The following is a 22,721-nucleotide window of genomic DNA, read 5'->3' as shown; positions in this document are numbered from 1 at the left end:
CTCACTGAATGGTTTGAGGAGTATGAAAATAATTGAAATAATATGTAGGGCCTTTGTAGTCACTGTTTCACAAAACAACTGAGAGATTTTGAACTGACATGTTAATGCTCTCAATTACCATCATCAAAACACAACTGAGGAAATCATCGTATGTCATATAGGACTGAATTTTTCAGTTCTGTGCTCTTTTGTAGCATGCTGGACAGGATTTGTGGTTTTCTGATCTCTGAACATTCCTCTGAGCTCCTGTAACATGCCCAGCACTCAGTGGCTTCAATCGAATATGTTAAATTTTATTTACAGAAGCAAGCAGGCCTAATTCACCATGAAAAATAGCCTGCAGTTAGGATTCAGGCAGGGCCGTAGTTCGGAATTCTGGGCCCCTTGAACGAATAGTGGCTTATGCCCACAACTCTTTAGTTTTCTGTTCTGAAAGGGCTGATTTATTTTGAGTATTTCCTTTTTTATTATTTATTATTTTATTAAAAATGAAGCAGCTGCAACAAACACACAAGCTCAAAATGGTCCACAAGGTGAATCTAGTACTAGCACTTAAGGCAGCTAGGTAACCACTGAATTTCTTACAGTTTCATGGAGTGGGTTAAGCCCTATTTCATTTAATACACTCACCTTCCTTCAAAAAGAAAGTGGTTGTCCTCTGGGCTGCTTCACTACTCATTGTCCCTCTCCTTTTTTCTTTTTCTTTTTCTGAAATCAATTAAGTTTTTGAAATCCTGATTTATGGTGTTTTTTTATATTTATTTATTTATTTATTTATTTATTTATTTGCCAGACAGAAATTGGCACATTCATTGCAGTCAATCTCACGAACCATGGACAGTGGACTACCTTTTTCATCAATGTTGAGTTATTTTGTAGTTTTGCTTAAATTCTGTTTCAATTTTTATGTTACCTTATTATGCATACAACAATTCAGTCATAGCTTATGGACTACTGGAATTTTGTGGACCCCTCCATGGGCTGTGGACCCATATAATTGTCACCAGTGTTCACCTTACTACAACAGCCCCAGATTCAGAGTTATGTCTGTGCAACACCATACACACTTATATAGTCTAATAATAATAGTGCATTTTGTTACATTTGCTTTGTGAGCACAGTGAAGGTCATTTTCTATTGAAACTGCTTTTTTAATTTAAAAGTTCATTTACCCGTCTACTGACAAAACGTCAAACTGTCAATTTTGGACGTTATACACATTAGAAAATAATCATCTTAAGTGTAATTTTTACAGATTTCTGAGTGGAAACTGATATCACCCAAGTGGACTAACAACATGCACCCTTACATGCATGTGAATGGTACTGTACAATGCATCTGAAGTAGATGAAATAATGAATCACTGTTTTTTTGCTGAAACGCATCAGTGTTAGAATAATATTTACATAAAATTTGTCATTATTGTGTTGCGATGTGGGGGAAAAGAAGCAAAGAAGTAAATTTTACCTATGCGATTTAAGCTGCTTGTTGTACAGTTCCATTGATAAAATATATGAATTAGGCGGTTATCAGTTGCAGTGAAGCAGGCGGACATCTAGTGGAAGTCTTGGGTAAGTTTCTGTGCTGATCTCACGGGTATAAATAGTGAATAGTGTGCGCGTTGTGTGTGTGTGTGTGTGTGAGTGTGTGTGTGTGTGTGTGTGTGTGTGTGTGTGTGTGTTTGGGGAAGGGGGGCGGGGGAGGAGGGATCCAGGCTTCTCTTCAAGGACTTTCCTCTCATACTAACGTCACTTGTAGGACCGGCTGCAAAATGCACAAGCGCTGTAAGTACTCAGATTTGGACACCTTTCAGACGTGAACTTTCAGTCTTGTGAATTTAGACATTATATAATACATGTATATTAAGTTCTTGTGTAAAGTGGCGGATATCTATCCTAGACGACACAGACGACACTGTTTAATTTACATTTGTTTGTTTGTGTATGTTTTGCAGTTCACCTGTGTGGTTGAGACATGTCGTATCCTCAGCATGCCTGAAGAAATCGTGTGCTCCACCTAGGATAAAGCGGCACGCGCTGTGGAGAAGTTCCCGTGCATCCAGACGCGGCGGTACCATGGAGGAAACACTTAAAGAGCAGGACATCTGGGCTCTCAACGACTCGTGGAGAAATGACAGCTTCGGCAACGACACGGATAGTGCCAATCAAACGGTGAATCCCCTGAAGCGCAATGAGGAGGTGGCCAAAGTGGAGGTGACGGTGCTGGCCCTGGTCTTGTTCTTCGCCCTCGCCGGGAACCTGTGCGTGCTGCTCGCCATCCACACGGCCAAGCACGGCCAGTCGCGCATGTACTACTTCATGAAGCACCTGAGCATCGCCGACCTGGTGGTGGCCATCTTCCAGGTGCTGCCCCAGCTCATCTGGGACATCACATTCCGCTTCTATGGGCCCGATTTGCTGTGCAGGCTTGTGAAGTACCTCCAAATAGTCGGCATGTTCGCCTCCACCTACATGCTCGTGCTGATGTCCATAGATAGGTGCCTGGCCATCTGCCAGCCGCTGCGCTCCCTGCACAAACGGAAAGACCGCTGCTACGTGGTGTTGTCCTGGGTGCTCAGCTTGCTCTTCAGCATCCCGCAGGTGTACATCTTCTCTCTCCGGGAGGTCGGATCTGGAGTGTACGACTGCTGGGGAGATTTTGTGCAGCCGTGGGGTGCCAAAGCCTACATCACTTGGATCAGCCTCACGGTCTACATCATTCCTGTGGCTATCTTGAGCATTTGTTACGGTCTCATAAGCTTTAAGATCTGGCAGAACTTTAAGCTGAAGACCAGGCGCGAGCAGCAGGTCGTCACTCTGAGTCCCACAGCCGCGCGAAACGGTGCGCTTTTGGCGCGCGTCAGCAGCGTCAGGCTCATCTCCAAGGCCAAGATCACCACGGTCAAAATGACGTTCGTCATCGTGCTGGCTTACATCGTGTGCTGGACTCCGTTCTTCTTCGTGCAGATGTGGTCGGCGTGGGATCCAGCTGCGCCCCGGGAGGGTGAGTACCTTCTCGTCTCCATGAGTGCGCGGCGGCGCGTCTTGTTTTCGCTCAGCGCGCACACTGAATCTATCAGTGACTTACTGAAAAAGAAGGAAAGAAAGAAAGAAAAGGTTACCTCAAATAAACAGCTTCGCTCTCCTTTCAAAAAAAGTTTTGGAGATTATTGTACAAGCAAATTATTCTGTGTAATTTTTCGCCGTGCGCGAGCTGCAAGTGTCTCCAACAGCACGCTGATGATGTGTTCGGGTGAGTTTGAGCAGTGTTTATAATATAATCACGTCCCTCGGCTAATACTAGCATATAAACCTGCTTACTTTATCATGACTGATAAAGAATACAACTTAACCGTCTCTGCAGAGCAAAGTTCCGCTCTGTAATTCATACCTCTACATATTCATTCAGCATTTGGCTTGTTTAGGGCTACACATCATGCAGTCATATCTTAACTGAAAGCAGTGATGAAAGTGCAAAGTGAAAAAAAAACAAGATGTGTGTGTGTGTGTGTGTGTGTGTGTGTACGCGCGCGCATGCATATTACTTCTAAATACATTTACATGACAAGCACACTACAAATATGTAGCCATTTTTCATACTTTAGTCGACCTCTGTAACTTTTTTGTTGCCAAATAAAAGAATATGTGCATTCAAAGAGAAGCATACTATTAATCTAGAGAATTCTCATAACTTTTTAATGGATACATTTTTATTTAGACTGAAATTGTTAGAGTTAATCTGCTACAGCTGTGAGGTCGATCACTACTGTGCCGACTGTTTTACTTGTAAATCACTCCGAATCATACACCTACCCGAGGACCTATAGAGGCCCAGAATGGCCTTGGGAAAATGCAGTCTATTAATATTTAGCAGGAGTGCAGCCCTTTAAATCAAGACCATGTGCAGCATGAGAGATAATTCATGTTCTTCAATATCCCACCAAGCCAAGGATGAAACCCCTGATGCTGCTGATAAGGACTATATTTCTCGAATGATATCCAGTGATGGGCAGCATTTCTAATATCTCAGCATAGTGCTGTGATAAATATTGCCAATTATTCTTCAAAAGTGGTTGCTAGAAAGCTATGGAGGTCAAACTGGTGACATGTGAGCAGCACTCTACATCAAACAAGTTGTGTTCCATGTTTGGATTTTAATTTTTAATAATTCAAAGGACTGTGGAGTTGCAAAAATAGTGTCAATGGACCTGCGTATGTTCCTTGCGATCTCGCAATAATAGAGAAAGTTCCATAACGATATATCCGAGTATCACGTTCCATCCATGCATTACGGTGTTCTTTGATGCTGAAGAAGAAGAGATCTATGCTGCAGGGTGCAGAGAAAGCAGCAGACAGTCATTATTAAAAAGGAAGATGGAGTGAGTGAAGCCCTGAGAGTATAGCCATTAAATCATGCACAGCTGTAGTATTTAACAAGAGGCTGGTGTTAGCAAAACTATGCAGCTGCTTGCATACCACACTCCCAGCAGGATTTTCAGCTATATGTCACATTCACTTGTTATCATGATCAGACATTAAATGTGTGCAATAACAGCCATAGTCTTGGAGGGTTGCGGTGCTCTGACTCAGATATAAATCATGCACCAGTGAGCTACAAAATAGATATGAACAAAAATCTATTTTTATATGTACAAAATGCCAGCATTTAAAAATTTAATATTGTTCTTTTTGTGCCAGTACGTGGTCAGAAAATTTCTCAAGGGAAACATGCTTCTAAACCGATCCTACATTTTTTTTTCTTAAGAAACCCTGCGGTACAGAGTGTACCTTAATGTGTTTTCCAACGTAAGATTATTATATATCCAAATTTTTAAGTACAGTACAAATGATCAGCCCTAAGATAATAATACAAAGCAAGACTGTGATATTAATGAGTCTGTGATCTTGTTTTAGGTCTGTGTGTAATATAATAAACAGTCTAAATCAGCATGATTTTATATTAAAGAATAATGTATGTGGTGATTCCCCATGCTTTTGGGCAAAGTTATTTTTTATATTTATAAGTTGTTTTTTATATTTATATTATAATATGTTATATTTAGTTCATTGGGCAAATGAACTAAAATGTGTGATGATGGTTGAATGAGAGAGATTAGGGGATTTGGAGGTGAGATAGAAGGAGCTATCATAAGAAATAAAAGGAGAGAGCTTTATCTCCCCCAAAGGCGTGCATCAAAGACATGCATCAGATACATCAGAAAAGCAGAATTATGGAGAGATGAGGGAGAGCAAACACATCTCCTCTGTTTTCATCTATATTGTAATGTATAACATATAAAATTATAATTTACAGAAGATTTGTGGTGACATTTCATTTTGTATAAACTTACCAAGTGAATTATATTCCTGCACTCACATTGTTAGATATGAATGAAGTGTCTGAGACAGCTGCTATGAGCTGCTTCTTCAGGATAAGCCTACATATAATGCTGTTTAAACCTTGACTGATTTTCAGTCAGACTGGACTGATATGACCACATCACACTGCACCAGTTCAGTTCCTCTGACTGAAATAAAGTGTTTACTGTATCTAGCTTGCAATATGAAAAACTGCATGAAATTGGAATTGTCATGGCACTTTGGGTCTCCGGTTTTATCACTGGAGAAATTACCATGTCTTTGTCCTTTCAATTAAAGAATAAAGTATTTCAGTAAAAGAATACTGTAGTTGAATGAAAGTGGTTTCAGAAATTTACTCCTACTACTACTTTTATAGCTCAAAAGAAAGAACAAAATTTGTGAAACCACACTCATTCAACTACAATATTCTTTTATAGTATGTCCTCTTTTTTATATTTTACTATATGTTTTGTAGTAACTATCATCCTTTTATATATATATATATATATATATATATATAAACTGAAGTACAACCAACCTTGGTACAAACTTATTATCTATGCTCTTTACTGATTGAATGAATGAGGGGAGTGACTGAGTGAGGTGAGTGAGTGATACAGTGATTGAATGAGTGACTGACTGAATGAGTGAGGTCCATGAGTGATTCAGTGCAACAGGTGAGTGAGTGAGTGATTCAGTCATTGATGTGAGTGAAAGATTCAGTAAGGGAGTTGTGTGAGTGATTTAGAGAGTGATGTGAATGAGTGACTGAGCGACTGAGTGAATGATCAAGATGAGGGAGTGATTCAGTGAGTGAGTGATTCAATGATTAAATGAGTGAGTGATTCAGTAATTCAGTAATTGATTCACTGAGTGAGGTGTGTGAGTGAGTGATTCAGTGATTCAGTAATTGATTCACTGAGTGAGTGAGTGAGTGAGTGAGTGAGTGAGTGATTCAGTGATTCAGTAATTGATTCACTGAGTGAGTGAGTGAGTGAGTGAGTGAGTGAGTGATTCAGTGATTCAGTAATTGATTCACTGAGTGAGTGAGTGAGTGTTTCAAAGAGTGAGTAGTTCATTTAGATAGTTAGTTCCATGGTGGGTCTGTGATGTATGATATAAAAGCAGATATGTTTATATCTATCTAACACCATTATCCCAGCTGCAGACACAAAAGAGCAGTTACTCATCTTGCTGTCCAAGCTCTCTGTTATCACAGCCAAAACAAGATGTAGATCCAAAGTCCAGTTTATTGAAGCTTCACATGGCTTTGTGGCTGCTGCTCTCTGTTGCTCTGTTCTATAGCCCGTGGAGACTCTTAAGACATTTGAGCTGGAGACAAAAGGAAAATTCACATCAATCTCATGGGACATCTATTCTGCTGAGCCGATCCTTTGATTCTCTTTGCCAAAACATTTAGACTCATGGCTCTAATAAGTCCTTTACCATGTGTTTACCATAGACTGTCATCTCCTGTGCTCTGCCCTTCATGCTGTGAAAGGTTATAGTTTCAAAAATGGCAGCTTTCATCCAAGCACATAATGAAAACATTCAATCTTTGCCAAAGCACAGAGAACACTGTGGTGTGAATTTCACTTTTTTATACAGCAGTCATATCCAATTAAGGAGTATTAGCTGTAATAGAGTCATGGCTAAATACAGACTATGTGAAGAGGGCTATATGTGTAATATAATGTAAACTAAATGGGTTTAGAGAAGGGACACATTACAGTGTGTATGATTCAGCTCTATTATGAGAAGGTGGGAGTTCTTTAAAGAAAAGACATATGCTTTGTAACACATTTAAGCTTGCTTCTGTATTACATAAAATTTTAGATTTACTGTGACATTTGCAATTTTCCAGCACGATCTGTTCCAAGACTAGGCTTAATCTGAGAACAATTAACGCATTGACCACATATTTTGGTTAACCTGGCCGCTGTGGGTGTGCCCTAAAAATGTCAAGATTCACTGGACATTCCCAGACAAATGTTTAGATTTCACATAGACTGCAGGTCCCTATCATCTTATCTCCTCTAGTTCTTTTGATATAGTAAAATAAAATATAGTAAAATATTTTAGAAAACCCATTATCTTTTTAAAGCAGTAACATAGTAATTATTTTGTGTAAAGGTAAACCTTATGTTTGTATTTGCCCTTTGTTTCTAAGAATTTACTAAAAGTCATTATTTTCCCTTAACCTTTCAGTCTAAAACAGCACCAGACAGAGTGCCAGAAAAGAAATCCAGGTTTTCCTGATGGGACTGGCTTAATGTTAATAAACTTGTTGTTGATGGTGGGGACAGCATGGTGGCACAGTGAGTAGCATTGTAGCCTCGCCACTCAAGGGTTCCTGGTTTGAGTTTTTGTCTGTGTGGTGTTTTGTATGTCCATATGGGATTCCTCCAGATTCTACTGTTTCCTTTTACCTACCAGAAAAATGCTAGTAGGTAGACTGGCTATGCTAAATTGGCTGTAGTTGTGAATATGTGTTTGTGTTTTGCCCTATGATGACCACGACCCTGACCTGGATATTAGAAGACATAAGTATTTCACTGCTGATTAATGTCTGTTATGTTGTTACATGATGAGAATAAAATCCACAATGGCATTTGGAATTATACAAATCTTGTATCAAAACTTGTAATCAAGGAATGTCTTGACTTTTGTTCAGACTTTCTGGATAACTCTAACCTTTTCTAACCACAAAAGGCATATTTCGTCAGAAAAAAGAAGTTCTCACATACCCTCCTGGGCAAAAAAAAAAAAAAATGGCCCAAGCCCAAAATGGCAAATACTAAGCTTTTAATGATCTTAACAACAAATCACTGGTCAGAAAATTAGCAGGAATTAAACACATGCACTCCTGAGAGCTCCTGTGCCACCATTTGATCGTTTATTTTTGCTGCAGTGAAATGTTTGGGGAAAAGCTAGAAACAGGGACATTCACGTACATAATCTTCTTGTACGCAAAGGTAAAATTATGATAATTATTAAAATGTTTGATGCAAAATTCAAACTAACACATGTCTGGGTGTACAAAGTTTTCCAAAAATATCTTCTGGGATCTTTTTTTTTCAGGTCCAAGGCTCCATGGAATTTTAAAAACATGCTGGCTAATGATTGTTAAACCAACTAAAATTAAATTCTGAATCTCATGTCTGCTGATTGTGCTTGCTGAGTTCAGGAACTCAGAGAAATAAGCTGTGTTTATCTCTCCTCTCACAGCAATGCCCTTCATCATCTCCATGCTGCTGGCCAGTTTGAACAGCTGTTGTAACCCCTGGATCTACATGTGCTTTGCTGGACACCTGTTCCATGACCTGAAGCAGAACTTTCTGTGCTGCCCGGCACACTACCTGAAGTCCTCTCAGTGCCGCTGTGATCTGGAGCACAACTCGAGCCGCAAGAGCAACTCCTCCACTTATGTCATGAAGAGCACCAGCAGCCAGAGAAGCATTACCCAGACATCGTCCACATAGACACTGATACTTATCACACATGAGGACCAGGCATAGACCCATACAGAATGGAACAGTGATGTGCACAGATGGTTGTAAGCACATTGAGAGGAGCCTAATCAAACTCATTATCAGGACACTGGTGGAAGTTTTGGCTCCATCGCTGTGATTACTTCCTGGACTGCAAAAAAAAAAAAAAAAAAAAAAAAGACTACCATCAGAGGAAAGGGTGACTGTAATGTCATAGCAGATGGCATGTTACCATACATGCAGCCAAGAAAATGTCTGGCTCCAGATTAAAATCTGTTTGGCTTCCAGTAGAGAGGTCTTTTTTAAAACCTTTGACTTGTTTTTTCTGATTCTAACTTAAATATGCTATTCAGTCAGTATTGCCACTCATCAACATTCCATTCATTCTCAGAAAAAAAGAAATAAACTATTTCATAGCTTTTCTTGTTACTTAAAGTCATATCTTGTGAAAACTGCATGTATTTTGTGGATTTACTAACATATTCTAAGATCAAGTCAGTAATGAGGACTAGACTCCATGTTTCAGTATCAGCTTGACAACAGTAACGCCTGTAGTAACAATTCATGGTTTTTTTCTTCATTTTTTTCAACAGACATAGTTCTGTTTTGTTTGCTTTTTTATTATCAAGGAGCTCTTTAAGAGCTCAGCATTACTTTCCCTTTTCTTCCTCATGAGTTATTCTTTGGTTTTATTGACCCAACAGTATCTTCTTGATCAGTTTCTATGCCATTGCTATTTATTTTACAGCCACATACTTTGTCATACTCATTTGCAGAGAATATGTAATCACACACTTCTGTGATGTTAACAGAAAGTGTGACCCCTGTGAGATAACTCTGTTTTATTGAAGTAAAATTCTGAATGTTTCCCTAAAAAAAGATATTTGAGGGCAGGTCAGCTAGTGTGCTTGTCCAACAACACAGAAATCTGGCATCATTTTTCTCACTTGCTGCATGCTGTAAGAAAGGAATGTCCTAATGTCTCATTTTTTTAAATCCAGCAGTAAAATGATTGTTCAATGATTATACTTCTTTCAAAGTGTTTAATTCTATTCTTTACAGACACTTTTTTCTCAGTCAAAAGGCTACTGAATTTAACTTCTGAAAAGCAGTCATATTTACTATTAATATAAGTCAGAATATGGAGTAATTTATTGAAAATAAAGTGTATGTGCTAACAAATGTGACTGTCTGAATGTTTTAACTTAAATCTATTTAAGTATATGAAAGAGCTTAGTAAGACTTCCATACCTTGTTTCATCTGTAAAGGAAAAACATCTTCAGCTTTTGTTTTGCTGACATCATTTAAAGCAAAATGTTCAGATATCAGTTATTTCTTTAGCATGGCACGATGTCAAGACATCACTAAACTCAACACTAGTGTGTTTTTGTACTTATTCAGATACAGAGCCCTGGTGCATATGATGGCTGGTGAATATGGAGATTGTTCTTCTAGATTTTAACAGGATTCTGTGTGTAAGTTCGATTTGGGTAAACAGTATTTGGGTAACACAGTGGACGGAAGCTCCTAAGAGCAGTTCAACTTACCTGAAAATCAGAGAATAAGTAGTAAAAAAGTTGAACACACTCACCTCTTTATTTCGTCTCCACAGAGAGTTGCTTTTTATCTACATTTCTCACTTTGTGTTCAGATCCCTTTCAAAAGATTCTATTACAAATAAAAACTTTTAAACCATGAACATACAAACAATTGATTTTTACTTGAAGGAAAGTAAATCACAAAAGATAATCTCTGGCACAATAAATGAGGAATTTTGCAATTATTTCAATAATGCCCAGAGGTCAGGTTTCTCTCAGCATCCAAAGATTCTAATTGTTCTATAAAGTATAAATTATTTGAATTAGAAACATATTAACATTATGCCATTCAGAAAAAATATCAGTTAATCAGTGCATCTTTTGTAAAACAAATCACAATGAGTTATGTTTTTGTTTTGTTTTTTACATTTGAAAACAAGCTAGAATAACTGTTAATCTATTATACTAATTAAAGTTGATATCAGGATAATCAGGATAATTTAGATTCAGAAACAAAAATATTCATATTAAATAGTTTTAATCAGAAGAGTCAAACAGTTTGATTTTCTAAGATATATTTATTTTGTGTACGGTCCAAATCACACATATGTGATAAATCAAGACATCTAGATTTTATCTAATTTATAAAGGCAAGAACATGAGTATCACTGTATCATTCCACAAGAAATTTCATCTTCTTAAATTTCTTTTTTGACATTACAGGAATACAGTAAAGTAATAAACTTGTACCCAATAATAATGTTTAATTAGCACACAGAGAGAAGGCCTTATCACATAAAAGCATAAGACTTGTCATCTGCTGTCAACTCTCAAATACTCTTCAACATAAATATTTCTCTGAACAGGTGAGTAAGTCAAGGTGAACTGCATAAATACCTCTGATCACACCTCAAGAAATGTCTAGGCAGCAGCATTCAGTCACCATTACGTACATCTACCTACATCTACCTAGTTTTCATTCATGTAAAGACAGTGGGGCTGAGGCCTAAGCCCATCAAGGTCTGACCTCTTTTATAAAAATAAAACAAAACCAAAAGGACACCAATTTCCCTGGCAGACATTGTGAACATTGTTTTTGTGACCTCTACACCTCCTTGCGAAGCGCCACTCGTATGCTGCTGAATACTTTCCCCAGTGCCTCGAAGAAGGGGTCGCAGAATGTATGGATGCAGAGGGAGTAGATTCGACTCAGGCACTGGGTTTCAATCAGGTAGCTCTTGATGCAGGGCATGACGGCCCAGATGTGGCAAAAAGAGATGCAGGCGAAGCAGAATCCCCACAGCAGCGCAACTGGGATACCAAAGATGGCAGACAGTATGCGGTAGCACCAGTACTTGGAGATGGTGAAGGTGGTGTAGCTGGCTTTCCACACTCCATCCATACTGTGTGTGCCATCAGGCTCGGCAATCACATCCTCAAAATCTACCTATACATGAAGATTAACACCTGTTAAACCACACTTTTTACACTTTAATAATAAATGTCCTATTGACTCAGGACTTTTTTTGACTCTAGTGACTGCAAAATATAAATTTATTTATTTCCAATATACACTCACCAGCCACTTAAATGAGAATACCTGCACCCCTGCACATTCATGCAATTATCCAATCAGCCAATCAAATGGCAGGAGCACAGTGCATAAAATAATTAAGATACAAGTCAAGTGTTTCGGTTATTGTTCACATCAAAAATCAGAATTGGGAAAATATTTGATCTCAGTGATTTTGACAGGTGACTTTTTTCCTCCAATCTTTAAGTGTCTAGTTTCTGTGACCCTGTGCCTAGTGTAGCTTCAGATTCCTGTTCTTTCTTGATAGGATTTGAACCCAGTGTGCTCTTCTGCTCTTGTATCCCATCCACCTCAAGGTTCAGTGCATGCTGAGATGCTTTTCTTCTCAACCACAACTACAACCACAGCTGTAAAGAGTGGTAATTTAAGTTACCATAGCCTTCCTGTCAGCTAGAACCAGTCTGATCATTCTCCTCCGAACTCTCTCATCAAAGTGTTTCCAACCACAAAACTGCTACTTAGTGGATGATTTCTTTTTTCACAATTTTTTGTAAACTCTAGAGACTGTTGTGCATCATAATCCAAGGGCATCAGCAGTTTCTGAAATACTCAAACCAGTCCGTCTGTTCACATTTTCCCCAATTCTGATATTTGATGTGAACAAGCACTTGACCTGTATCTGCATGGTTTTATGCATTGTGCTGCTGCCACTTGATTGGCTGATTGGATAACTGCATTAATGAGTATGTGTACAGATGTCCCTGTTAAAGTGGCCAATAAATATATCTTCATGTCATGTTATTACTAATTTAAATAGTATTTATGGAAATAAACACATTTAGGGATGCAATCTAATTGAAAAGTGCAAATAGATAAATATCATGTGAGTGAAATAACATTTTTGCATCATATTTACAAAGAACATTTTTTCCACTGTTTTTAATTATTATTATTATTATTATTATTATTATTATTATTATTATTACTCTCAGATGAAATGTCCTGACATAATATCTGTATAATAATACAAACAGAATTTAACACCACAATTCATGTTTTTTTAGACAAATACATAAAGTTTCATGGTTGCAATAAAATGTAGTAAATTTAGACCAAACGTAACATGAGGGTTAACATTATTAGATGAGCTTAGGTCAGAAGCAACCTTTCATTACGAAAGGTCAGACTGTAATTGTCGAGTAATTCGTTCAGAGCCTCCCTTGCTAACACTGTGACGCTTAGACCATATTTAATTTGTCTTATCTTATTGTCAAGCATTTACTTGACAGCATCGGCTGAACCAGGAATTTGTTAAAACAAAACAGCTCTGAGGAAAGGGACATGGCACTGATTGAATTATTGGTGGCGATGGTATTTTTCAGCTATATCTGGTCAGATAATACAGCTCATTTGTCTAAGAAAGAACTGCAGCATATTCACTATTTTTAGTCCCTTAATTTGTCTTAAACACATGAACTCCTGATAAATTCCACTAAATATTAAGCTAGACCATTTCAGTCTGTTAAGCTCTGTCTGTGAAAAGCAGCTATATTTATAACAGAAGATGTAGACTACATACCTGCTCTAATATAAGGAACTGTTTACATATCTGGCTTGATGTGACATGTGAAAGCCTGTCATCAGTGTAAATCCAATCAAATGCTATGATTTAATAATGTTGCTATACTATAATTATACACGGTCTGCATCTACACTCTGCTGACAACACCTGCATGTCTCCATTAGTTTAAGCAATCCTGATCTAAATCAGATGCAATCTTGCCCTTTCTGTTTGACACGGTGCATTGCCTAAAACACTAATACAAAAACATCAATATTGCATCCTTGTCTAATACAAAATAGGAGAGAAGATATCAAGTGGAAACTGAAGATACTTCTACTGAAATTCCTTTGTCTATGGAGAAAACACAATTTTTCTGGATCGTCTCAGAATTTCTACCCACAGCATTCATAGTATCTTAGGTGTAATACTTTTAGCATTTATATGATCAGAATAGAATAGAATAGAATAGAATAGAATAGAGATAAGCACTGACTATTTTTTTATGTTTCATATATTTTTTTTTTGTTTGGGGAAAAAAACACTACGGATATTGAATTAATTGGATATATAAAATCTGAAGTTGGACTTTTAGGAAAAAACAAAACAACAACAACAACAACAAAAAACAAATCAATGGAATAAATCTATAATTCCATAAATAACTATGGAAATGATCCAAGTGCTGTATACTGTCGCTTCATATTAATGCAACACATGGAAGTTGCTATCAACATGAGTACACAGCATGCAGAAAGCTTGACTCATGCAGCTCCACCAATTACAATGTAGCTCCCCACCAAATAGTCATTTTTTTCATCAGTCTAAACACTGCCTTACATGGATTCTTTATGAATTATGACAATATATATATATATATATATATATATATATATATATATATATATATATATATATATATATATATATTAGAAATTGAGATATGAGGGGAAAGGGCAGCCATGATCTAGCCCACTCTTATATGCCTTCCATAAATAAAAGCAGCATAGTCTGGCCTGGCAGAAGTATGTCTAGGGGCTATTTTTGGGTTCATGGCTTGCAGCTACAGTTCATAGAGCTGTGCACGCAAACAGATCTGTCTCCAAGGACCAACTTAAATCAAATTATTCGTAATATTGTCAGCTAAACTGTCATTAATGAAGATGCTTTTTTGCATGATTAATCAGAACTGTTCTGTAGAAAACAAAGCTAAATGACCTGGGAATATTGACAGTGTGCATTTGAGATGTTATGCTCTTAATATGCTAATTTTGACATTTTCAGCTTTAACCCCAGAAGACCACAAATCCTCATTACTGAACCAGGCCTCTTCAGCTGATTGAACTACACTAGATTAAAGAGATGTGTGAACAAAGCTTCCACGTACCTTCACGACATCCTCATTAATTTGCTTGGGGTCCCTGTTGATCAAGTCAATCTCTTTGGTATGACTGTCCTTTAGGATCTTCTCCTCATTGATGTTGTACTGGTTTGCCATGGCGGTAGCCTCGGGCCCTGCACTGGCCGGAATGGGAGCAGAGTTGAGCCAGGGAAGGGTGCGAATAAAGGGGATTTGATGCCCTTGCAAGCGAGCAGCTAAACAGAAAGAGTGTGTGAACAGTTGCCTCTGAACCTCACTCGCTGATCTGAGGACACGCCTGGAATGTTAGAGGACAGCTGCACTAGACTAGCCTCTACTCTATAATGGGTTCCTGTCTTTCACTGCCTCCCTCACTCGCTTTCTCTCTCAATTCCCTTACTTTACCTTGTGCCACACATCATTTACACTCTATATCATGTGGACCCTTTGTAAAGGCAGTGCTTAAAGAGAAATCCACAGGCCATGTCAGATTTAACACCTAGCTGTGAGGTTAACCAGGCAGGAGTTGCACAGTGGCATAAATTTCCACTAAGGGGTGATAGTTTAGTGATAGAGTATATTGGTGGTATAGCCACTACTGTTAATTATCTCTTCTTATCTCTATCTTTAAAGAGAAAATTATTGTTAGCTATTGAGCACAGGTATTTTAACTAAAGGAGGCCTCATCCAAGGTTTAATTGTGACAAATGCACCTTATATGTGATTGCAAACTCCCTGAAGTCTCTCTGAAGCACTCTTTCAGTGATGAAACACAGTACTAACAACATGCAATACTTTAACACTTCAAGTGTGCAAGTGGAAGTATATAGAGTTAAGTATCCATTGTAGATGAAGTATAAGTGAGAATAATTTACACGCATTAGTGTTGATATACAGCATGTGACAAAATTTGTTGCATTAAATGTTGGTTGCATCATTTTTTTTGTAAAGAAAAGAAATTATTGTGTGTAACGGAAGCACTGAGACACCCATTTCATTGACTCATCTTCAGTAACTATTTTATTCTAGTCAGGGTCACGGTGGATCTGGGGCCAGCCCCGGTAACGCAGGGCACAATTCTTCACCTTTCACACATACTTTCACACCTAGGGGCAATTTAGCATAGCCAGTCAACATATTTGCATATTTTTGGACAATGTAAGGAAAGCAGAGAACCCAGAGAAAACCCACACAAACACAGGAAGGACATGTGAAACCCTACACAGTCACTAACCCAAGCTCTTGATCCAACTCAGGACTTTTTAGCTGTGTACCACTGTGCCACCCATACCCATTTCCCCACTTAATTGATTTAGATAAATGATTATGACAGGTATAATGTGAAAGATTTTATGAGCCTATTTGTGCATATGATGTCAGTCAGACAATGACAATGCATTCAGCATGAAAAGTCAGAAATTATAGATGTTTTGGGGTCACATGGAGAAGAATATCTTGAGGCTAGATTATTTTTCACCAGCACCTAGGGTCAGTATCGATATTACTGTCATATGCTTTATTTAAATGAATGCTGACAATTTATGGGAGAGCTTTCTGATTTGACATCATATGCAGAAAAATCTTCCACATTATGCCTATCATAATCATTCACCTAAATCAATTAAGTTGGGCAATGGGTTTCTTGGTGCATCTTTAACAAACAAGGATTTCTTTTATTTACAAAAAAATATGTTTTCACCACTTTTACTGCAATGCATTTTGTCATGTACACACGCTCTACTCTCTACTCTAAATAATTCTCTCTTATATTCTTATTCATCTACACTAGATACTCAACTCTATGTACTTCCACCAGCACATTTAATGTGTTAAAGTATTGCAAGGTGTTAGCACTGTTTCTCATCACTGAAAGAGTTCCTCATAGATACAACACACAATCACGCTCACTGAACTTACCATGATTATGTGATTGCACATGATATACTGTATAATGCAGCACATTGCCATCTCAAGGATGTAAGACAATTGCTGTAATCAAGTCCAGATGGTTCTTAAGGTTTTTTTTATTTAATATATGCTTTAGCCCATGTGCAGTATATTATGTGTTGTGAAAGACAGACATTAGCTTGGCATGAGTGTTTGTATCAGTGAACTGAAACACCATGATGTTCTTTATGGTCTTGAAAATATAACCTATTAAAGACCATCATGTATTTTGAATTTCAATGTAAATTCCCGGAACTGATGAGCTTTCTGTCACTCTGATATAGAGATCCTGTCTGGACAAGCGTTACTAAATAAAAATATCATGGCTAATTTAATTTAACAGACATCATATGCAGAAAAAATATGCAGCTAACAATAAAAGGCAATAAAACGGTTGAAAAGTCACTTTTGATGTGATATCATTGAGCAAGGATTTCTAATATCTTTAGAACTTAATCATTATTTGGCCTTTGTGCATTCTAAAAATGACTGTGGCTCTACTAGACATTATTACAATAATATATCATTGAGAAAATGTGTCTTCATTTTTATTTTTTTCCTATCAATTTAAATGAGTTTAAAACAAGCACAAAATAAGAACAGCAATGAAAATGTGCCTTTAAAAACAACAACAACAACAATTAAATATTTTTAATTAGATTCAATGGAGCTAAATTTTCACACACTGTGATACTATGTACTTTAAATCTGTGTCCTCTGAGGCCCTACATCTTTGTGCATGTAGACACACAAAATAGGATCATGTGAAGAAATATTACTTCAACAAGAAGTAAGAGAGCAAAAACAGCTCCTTATTAAACAAATGGGAACACCAAATTAGCAAAAGCTACAGTGCTGACAGCCAACAGAACTCACATCCACCTTACACAAATCTCAAACCACTATTTAGGCTCATTAAACCAGTGAGTGTAACTGCAACTGTTATCTCACAAGCACATTAGAATTCCAATGTAAATGTTCAGCAGTAACTATTTTAAAACACACAAATTTCACAGGCCAGGTCCTTTACCACCGAGCCTCCTCAGCAGCTTGTAACTATTTATGAACTGCTGTCAATCCAGCAGGACACAATGGGAATTTCATTAATGTTATGGGGTAAATGTGGCTACTACTTCACAGATATCAGGGCCCAACTACAAATATGAAACAAACAGTCTCTTTGCTTTTATGTGAGAGTTTGATTTGCTTTACTAATGACAGACATTACTTGCAGGGCTATATTCTTTACACAAAATGTCTATTTGTGGGAAATATAATTGCAATATTCCGCACCAGACATGGTTTCTGTTGATAAGCCAGTCATAGAAGCCCCATGGCAGATAGCAGAATGCTTCCTGAATCTTAAACGGCTCCATGTGAATGCACAGTGATTTATAACACACTTTCCAAATACCTAAATGAGCCTTGTAAAATTGAATACCCTGTCCAAAAATAACATCTATAGCATCCTCTTCAATATTAGCATAAAGTCATTGATGTTACATGTTTGTGGAAATGCTCAGGAGTTCAAATCAGAAGCAGATTCATCATAATTAAATATGCATTTGTCCTCCTCAATACTCTGTAGAACCAGAAGTGAAAATTGGAGAGAAGCAGCATTGCTGCCGGTCTACTAATGAGAGAAATACTTGCAGTGTTCTGTGAGCTTGGGTGGGTTTCGAGTCTCAGTGGAGAGAGGTACAAAAATACCCCACACAGTTGATGGATAGACATGCCAGAGTCCACTGTTTATAACAACAGGGAAGTGAGTGTCATGGCTTCACCTAGCTGAATAAGGCTTCAGAGGACGTTTATATATGGTTTCCATTTTTACATATTTTAAAAAGGTAAAATGACATGAATCTGTTCATTTAGGTATCTTGTGATAGTTTTTGAAAAAGGATCTCTATGCATCTGCACAAAACCGAATTAGAATCTTTACCCCATAGTTCAATACCAGTTTTAGCAGTTAAAGCATGGGAATGCAGAAGAGTCATAATTTTGGATTTAGTAACTGGGTGAGTTGGGACTATAGTGAGCTAGTCTTTTGTCCAGCGAATACTGATGGACCCACAGCATCTTCCCAGACTGAAGAAAAAGGGAGAGATGGTAAGGTCCAGCACACTGGCCCATACTACTTTTACCCAGTGCATGTTCATCAACAGAAGTTGCATAGTGGGGACTATGAACCTGGGAGGAGAGATCACACAGAGATCACACCTCTCATTACTGACCACGCATATTCAAATATCAATACTTACAGATACTGCTGCACCAGATAAAGCTCACATACTTGCTCTTACTTTCTCTTTCTACCTAGTTTATGAAAATAATAACAAAAATAATACAATGCAACCTACAGAAATACACATTTAAATGTATATGTAAATCTAAGACATTACTGAACAAATTAGCTGCCTGAACAGCTGAGACGTTTTCCTCACTTCCTGTATAGCCGTACATACCAGATGTGCAGAAAAGTGAGGATGGAGAAGAGCAGGCCAGCCAACAGTGCTACAGGCACAGCCAGCAGCAAGGAAATGAAGCGGTATAGGCAAAGCCTGGACACCTCGAATAGAGCATTACTCCACAGCCACACCTTATCGAAGCTGTGCACTGATGCAGGCTCTGCAATCACGTCCTCAAAGGCCACCTGAGTGGATACACAATGCACTTACACTGAGCTCTAGTTTCTCATCATAACCTAGAAAAACTGTCCAGTCAGTTTCAAGCTGTAAAAGATAACAAGCAGTACTAGATGAGGATACCTTTATTATTATTTTTTTTTTTAACTGGGCAATTCTGGCACTATTTGACACTGTTCATGCCTCTCAATATAGAGAAGTAGCTTATTAATATGGCATTCATTTCATTTCATTAATCTTAATATTAAGGCATGTCAATCATTATTATAAGGCAATTTTCTTTAGCTTGTAAGTGTGATTTGTAATAGGTGCCATACTACTACATGCTGATTTTGTATTCTTGGCAGTGACACAAGTTCCCTTCCTAATGAATTGACATTAACCATTAATGAAAGTGCTTTTGGTGTATAATGAAAATTGAACACCTGTGTACCTTTGAGACTCATTGTAAAAGACTGAATTTGTTCGTCGTTACATTAATACCTGATGTGCATCAGAGAAGGACATTTGGTCCAATTTAAAACATTGTCTGCTGTCAAACAGAGGTTAAGTAAGATCAGCTACACAATTTGACTAGGACATAATAGGTTCAAACTCTGGGCAATCATGTGAAGCCACTATATAACTGAAGAGGGCAGTAGAGCACCATAACCACTTACATGTTTAGAAACGTTTCTATGCCTTGTTGTAGATCACTGTTGCATTGTTTGTTTTCAAATGTTAAAATAATATGGTTTATCTGAATGTGATGTGATCCCATTATCCAGGAAACTAATGGCCAAGCTGATGGCCTTTACATAAATGGACAAGACCATACAAGAACAATCTTGCTCAAGATGTCCTGTTCTGTTTGTAACTAGTAGCTTACAGGTGCAAGAGCAATGATAACTGGATATAGTACCTTAAGGAAATCATTCATTCCTTTGGGATCCCTATCCTTAATGAGTACTTTCATGCCTTTGTGCGTAGAATCCTTTTCGTCTTGGTTCCCTGTTTGCTCCTCCACTGAGATTCCCGGAATATCACCCATATTGACACCCATATGACACCCATATTGTTCCAGGAGAGAAATTTCTACTTGTTCTATGATATCTTCCATGTTAATCCTTGTGTCCTTTAATGTAAGTCCCTATCCATAATATGTCCCAGCTGTGGTTTGTCTCTGTGGAATCACAGTCTCACTCTGGTAGTGTTACTGATAGAAGAAGAAGGAGGCTCGAACCCTGAGGAAGAGGTTAAGCCATTAGCACCAAAGTGAGAGCATTACTGCACTTTCTGTCCACTGAAGAGATGAATCCACATGCTGATGCTTCTGGTGCCTCTAGCTGAAATGCCATCTGGCTGAAATGCCATCAGTACCTCACTGAGATGTTCATTAAAACTGAGTGGATGGAATTCAACCTCACCAACTGAATTGTAGAAACAGAGATCTCTTGTGCCTTTTTTAAACAAGTATGCCTACTCTCTGTGTGTGTACCACTATCACAATAACTAATACTCATTTTATGCATTACACACTCGCTTGAAGACCTTTAATGATCTCTGATCGATGTACTGTGTGTTTTGTGCTTCTTGGACTGATCAGGATTGATTTTTTCTTGTGTTATGATATTGCTGCAAAGCAACTTATACCCACCACTTTCCTTTACTTTCCAATAAATGTGTTTGTGGCTCTATAGCACTCTCTATTGGCCAGACACAGGTCTAACTGGCATATGAACTTTAAACTCTTTAAAATACCAACAGTATGGGGAAAAAGTAGAAGATGGAAATTTCAGAGTTACTAAGACTAATCTCTGGGTAGATTGCTTCTTATTCAAACATATATAATGAGCTATTCAAAGAAAGCTTTTCCATGTGGGACTTGTTTGGTAATCATTCAAAAAGATCAAATGTTTCATGTATGCTAGCTGAAGTTTATTTCCCTAAGATTCCCAAATGTCAAATTCATCAACATGTATTTACTTCTTTGAGATTCTTAAATGCTGTATGAAGTTTGGGTGGAATATTTGCTATTACTAGCTAACCTTTTTATGTGGCTCTATTGTTGTCTGTTGATTTTGTTTTGATTCTTTTATTTGTTTCAGTTGTTTCTGACTTTCTGTCTGATTTACAGTAATCTGTTTGGAGTAAGTCTTTTCCACCACATAGAGTCTATCTCCATGAATCCATCATTCAAAAAGTGAAAGGCAAAAGTGTCATTGTTAAAATTTTCTTACATTCGTTTGTCCAAATTGATCCAATTGCTTTTCTCTTTCAAATTTGACATTCAATTCCTGACAATATTATGATACTTTATGTAGAATACTTCATTTAAAAATTGTTCACCATGTTGTTACCTAGATGCAATCTTAAAATACTGCTATCAAACATTATACATGCCTGCATTTGTATGTGGCTGCACCAGGGAGACAATGCTGTTCTGTTGTTGATAGCATGCAGGTTTGCAAGTTCATCCTTGTTCCTTGTTTCCCCCTAGATTATAATCAACAACAAGAACATTAATAATAATAATAATAATAATAATAATTTATCCTAAACAATAATATGTAACTAACTAATTGCCTTAAGTTTCTGAAGTACAGTAGTTGTTAAAACAACTCATGTAACAGCAGTAAACGTAACTGCGGTTAACTCAAAATCATAATTAAGATCGCTTGGTATAATTTCAGACAACTTACATAAGTTACTTATACAGCCTTAGTTGTACAACTAAATGGAGGACCACCTAGGGAAACTTCCTTCCAAAATTAGCCCTCAAAATGTTGATATTGCTCCATCTTGAGGACAATGTGATGATGAGTTTTGTTGAGGATGATACTCGCATAAAGTCCCTGTTACTCTATCTGTACTGTACCTGTACCCTACTGAGGATGAGAATCAATCTATTAACACTGTACCCTACTGAATGTGCGAATTACTCAAACACAGATACTAATCATAGTTGAGGATAATGCCCTGTTACTGTACTCTACTGAGGAAGAGAATCAATTAAAGTACCAATGCTGTATCCTATTGAGGATGTGAATAACTCAGGGTCAGATAATAATCCTGACTGAGGGTTAAAGGTCACTTAAACTCACCACAGAACACCTGGGTGTGATGACATAACATTCAGCCTATAGAATTTGGTGAATATGGACGGTCTTGCAGTTCACAAACACTCTCCAATGATACTCCTCTTAGTGCAACCCAGGAGCTGGCCATAGTGCAAGTCAAAGGGTTTTTTTAATGGAAGAAGGCACCTTTTGGCCTGCATTCAAGAAAACCTGGCAATCACTTCT

At 37.7% G+C, this 22,721-nt stretch overlaps 3 protein-coding genes across 4 annotated transcripts; 1 reads left to right on the top strand and 2 right to left on the bottom strand.

Annotated features, from left to right (window-relative positions):
* Nucleotides 1-768: 768 nt before the first annotated feature.
* On the top strand, nt 769-9,875 carry oxtra (oxytocin receptor a). 2 transcript variants are annotated; one of them, XM_026919171.3, is made up of 3 exons: nt 769-1,784; nt 1,955-3,003; nt 8,589-9,875. In XM_026919171.3, the coding sequence occupies exons 2-3, from the start codon at nt 2,076-2,078 to the stop codon at nt 8,840-8,842; spliced, it is 1,182 nt and encodes a 393-aa protein (XP_026774972.1). In that variant the 5' UTR covers nt 769-1,784; nt 1,955-2,075; the 3' UTR covers nt 8,843-9,875. The 2 variants fall into 2 exon arrangements, with proteins under 2 accessions (XP_026774972.1, XP_034169927.2); XM_034314036.2 differs by lacking the exon at nt 769-1,784 and having other exon boundaries at nt 1,800-3,003.
* A 1,073-nt stretch (nt 9,876-10,948) lies between these two features.
* Nucleotides 10,949-15,200, bottom strand: cav3 (caveolin 3). Its single transcript, XM_026924038.3, has 2 exons — nt 14,873-15,200; nt 10,949-11,837 (listed from the first exon to the last, which is right to left on the bottom strand). Exons 1-2 carry the CDS (start codon nt 14,981-14,983, stop codon nt 11,496-11,498), a joined length of 453 nt encoding a protein of 150 aa, XP_026779839.3. The 5' UTR covers nt 14,984-15,200; the 3' UTR covers nt 10,949-11,495.
* A 2,268-nt stretch (nt 15,201-17,468) lies between these two features.
* LOC113529636 (caveolin-2-like) lies at nt 17,469-20,467 on the bottom strand. Its single transcript, XM_026919013.3, has 3 exons — nt 20,339-20,467; nt 19,258-19,445; nt 17,469-18,982 (listed from the first exon to the last, which is right to left on the bottom strand). The coding sequence occupies exons 1-3, from the start codon at nt 20,465-20,467 to the stop codon at nt 18,832-18,834; spliced, it is 468 nt and encodes a 155-aa protein (XP_026774814.2). The 3' UTR covers nt 17,469-18,831.
* Between the last annotated feature and the right edge of the window lie 2,254 nt (nt 20,468-22,721).

This window comes from Pangasianodon hypophthalmus, chromosome 2 (assembly GCF_027358585.1).
Source record: "Pangasianodon hypophthalmus isolate fPanHyp1 chromosome 2, fPanHyp1.pri, whole genome shotgun sequence".
NCBI classification, from domain to species: domain Eukaryota; kingdom Metazoa; phylum Chordata; class Actinopteri; order Siluriformes; family Pangasiidae; genus Pangasianodon; species Pangasianodon hypophthalmus.
This window is presented reverse-complemented; position numbering and strand designations above follow the sequence as displayed.

Excerpts from the sequence above, each read along its gene's own strand:
- cav3 (XM_026924038.3), bottom strand. The coding sequence starts at position 14,983 with ATGGCAAACCAGTACAACATCAATGAGGAGAAGATCCTAAAGGACAGT. Across the intron at positions 11,838-14,872 it reads TTAATGAGGATGTCGTGAAG|GTAGATTTTGAGGATGTGAT; the intron begins GTACGTGGAAGC and ends CTTCATGTATAG.
- oxtra (XM_034314036.2), top strand. The coding sequence starts at position 1,944 with ATGTTTTGCAGTTCACCTGTGTGGTTGAGACATGTCGTATCCTCAGCA. Across the intron at positions 3,004-8,588 it reads TCCAGCTGCGCCCCGGGAGG|CAATGCCCTTCATCATCTCC; the intron begins GTGAGTACCTTC and ends CTCCTCTCACAG.
- LOC113529636 (XM_026919013.3), bottom strand. The coding sequence starts at position 20,467 with ATGGGTGATATTCCGGGAATCTCAGTGGAGGAGCAAACAGGGAACCAA. Across the intron at positions 19,446-20,338 it reads GAATGAATGATTTCCTTAAG|GTGGCCTTTGAGGACGTGAT; the intron begins GTACTATATCCA and ends GTATCCACTCAG. Across the intron at positions 18,983-19,257 it reads CTCACTTTTCTGCACATCTG|GTTCATAGTCCCCACTATGC; the intron begins GTATGTACGGCT and ends CTCTCCTCCCAG.